Raw genomic sequence first — 1,265 nt, 5'->3', positions numbered from 1 at the left:
CTCGTCCCCACCTCCGCTCCGCCCCGCCCCTCGGTGAGCCGCACCCAATCAGGAGCGCTTGCCGCCTCCGCCCCACCCTCCCCGCTCGCCTATTGGCGGGGACCGCTACCGACGGCGCTGCCTCTCCATGGCGACGCGGCAGAAGGGCGTCCCAGGTCTGTGTAGGATGTCAGCTCCTGGAGCTGGGAGGCTTAGGTTGTAAGGCTGAAGTTAGGTTTAGGGCTTTGGCCAGAAAGCGTAATGGAGAAGGGGAAAGGGACACCAGTCTGTACGAGCTGGGGATGTGGTTTCTGTGTTCTGGATGCTGCCTTGATTTAACTACTGTTCACTGATAACATGCCTTTTAGGTCGAGCAGGACAGAGTCCAGCAAAGGTAGCTGATGACATGTTGGATGCTGTAGTGGAATTTGCAAGCAAAAGATCAGTACAGCATTTGAAAAAAATTAAAATCGTCATCTTCCAGACAAATATGCTCAAAGACTTTTATGAAAGCATGAAGAAAAGAGAAGATTCATGTTCAGCCACAACAGATTCATGGATGTCTCTGCTTAAATGTAAGTAGCTTTCTGTTTGCATGGGAACATAAAACTAAAGATCTTTTATTTAAAACTAATAATTAACATATGTTTCTTAACAGCATTTTTTTGGCGCAAACCCCAACGCACTGAGAAGAAAAAGCCTGTGGTTTTGGAGAAGAAAGTTGATTTAGCCACGTTTCAAATTTGTGGAGAAAGCCAAAAAAATGTGGATGCAGCTGAGTCCTGGATAAAGAATTTAATTTTAAAGGAACAGTTTGAAAACAGTATTTCAGATGAGCTAATTGAAAATTTTGATGAGCGGCAAATTGGCACTTTGGCAGATCTCCAGAGAAGAAAGCATGTTACCATTCAGCTTGACAATAAACTTTCCCCACCTTGCATTAAAATTTCTGGTATTACCAGGGACGTCTATTTTGTTTCTGTGGAAATTCAAAAAATGATCCAAAAAATTAAGAATACCGAAGAAGAACAATCCAAGGCAGAACTTGTTTATAACCTGGTAGAATGGAGGTATCCAAGAAGCAGTGATAGCTTTGTTGCTTTTGATAAACTGACAAATATGCAGCTGGAGGATGCTAAAATGGCTAAAAAAACATATCTTACTGTCAAAATTAACAAGAAAAACTACAGAGTGAATCTGAATACTTTAAAGGCTAGTGATGAACAAGGAAAAACTATAACCATTCAACGTGTGCCAAAGAATGAAGGTAAATTACAGCTTTGTTA

At 42.2% G+C, this 1,265-nt stretch overlaps 1 protein-coding gene across 1 annotated transcript in view; it reads left to right on the top strand.

Moving 5' to 3' along the window:
• Positions 1 to 975: 975 nt before the first annotated feature.
• LMLN (leishmanolysin like peptidase) overlaps positions 976 to 1,265 on the top strand; it is a 19,452-nt gene continuing 19,162 nt past the window's right edge. The window contains exon 1 of the mRNA XM_026852511.1: positions 976 to 1,246. Within this exon, the coding sequence (XP_026708312.1) occupies positions 976 to 1,246 (271 nt within the window). The remainder of the gene's footprint in view (positions 1,247 to 1,265) is intronic.

This window comes from Athene cunicularia, assembly GCF_003259725.1.
Source record: "Athene cunicularia isolate RWA chromosome 7 unlocalized genomic scaffold, athCun1 chr7_part1, whole genome shotgun sequence".
Classification (NCBI taxonomy): domain Eukaryota; kingdom Metazoa; phylum Chordata; class Aves; order Strigiformes; family Strigidae; genus Athene; species Athene cunicularia.
This window is presented reverse-complemented; position numbering and strand designations above follow the sequence as displayed.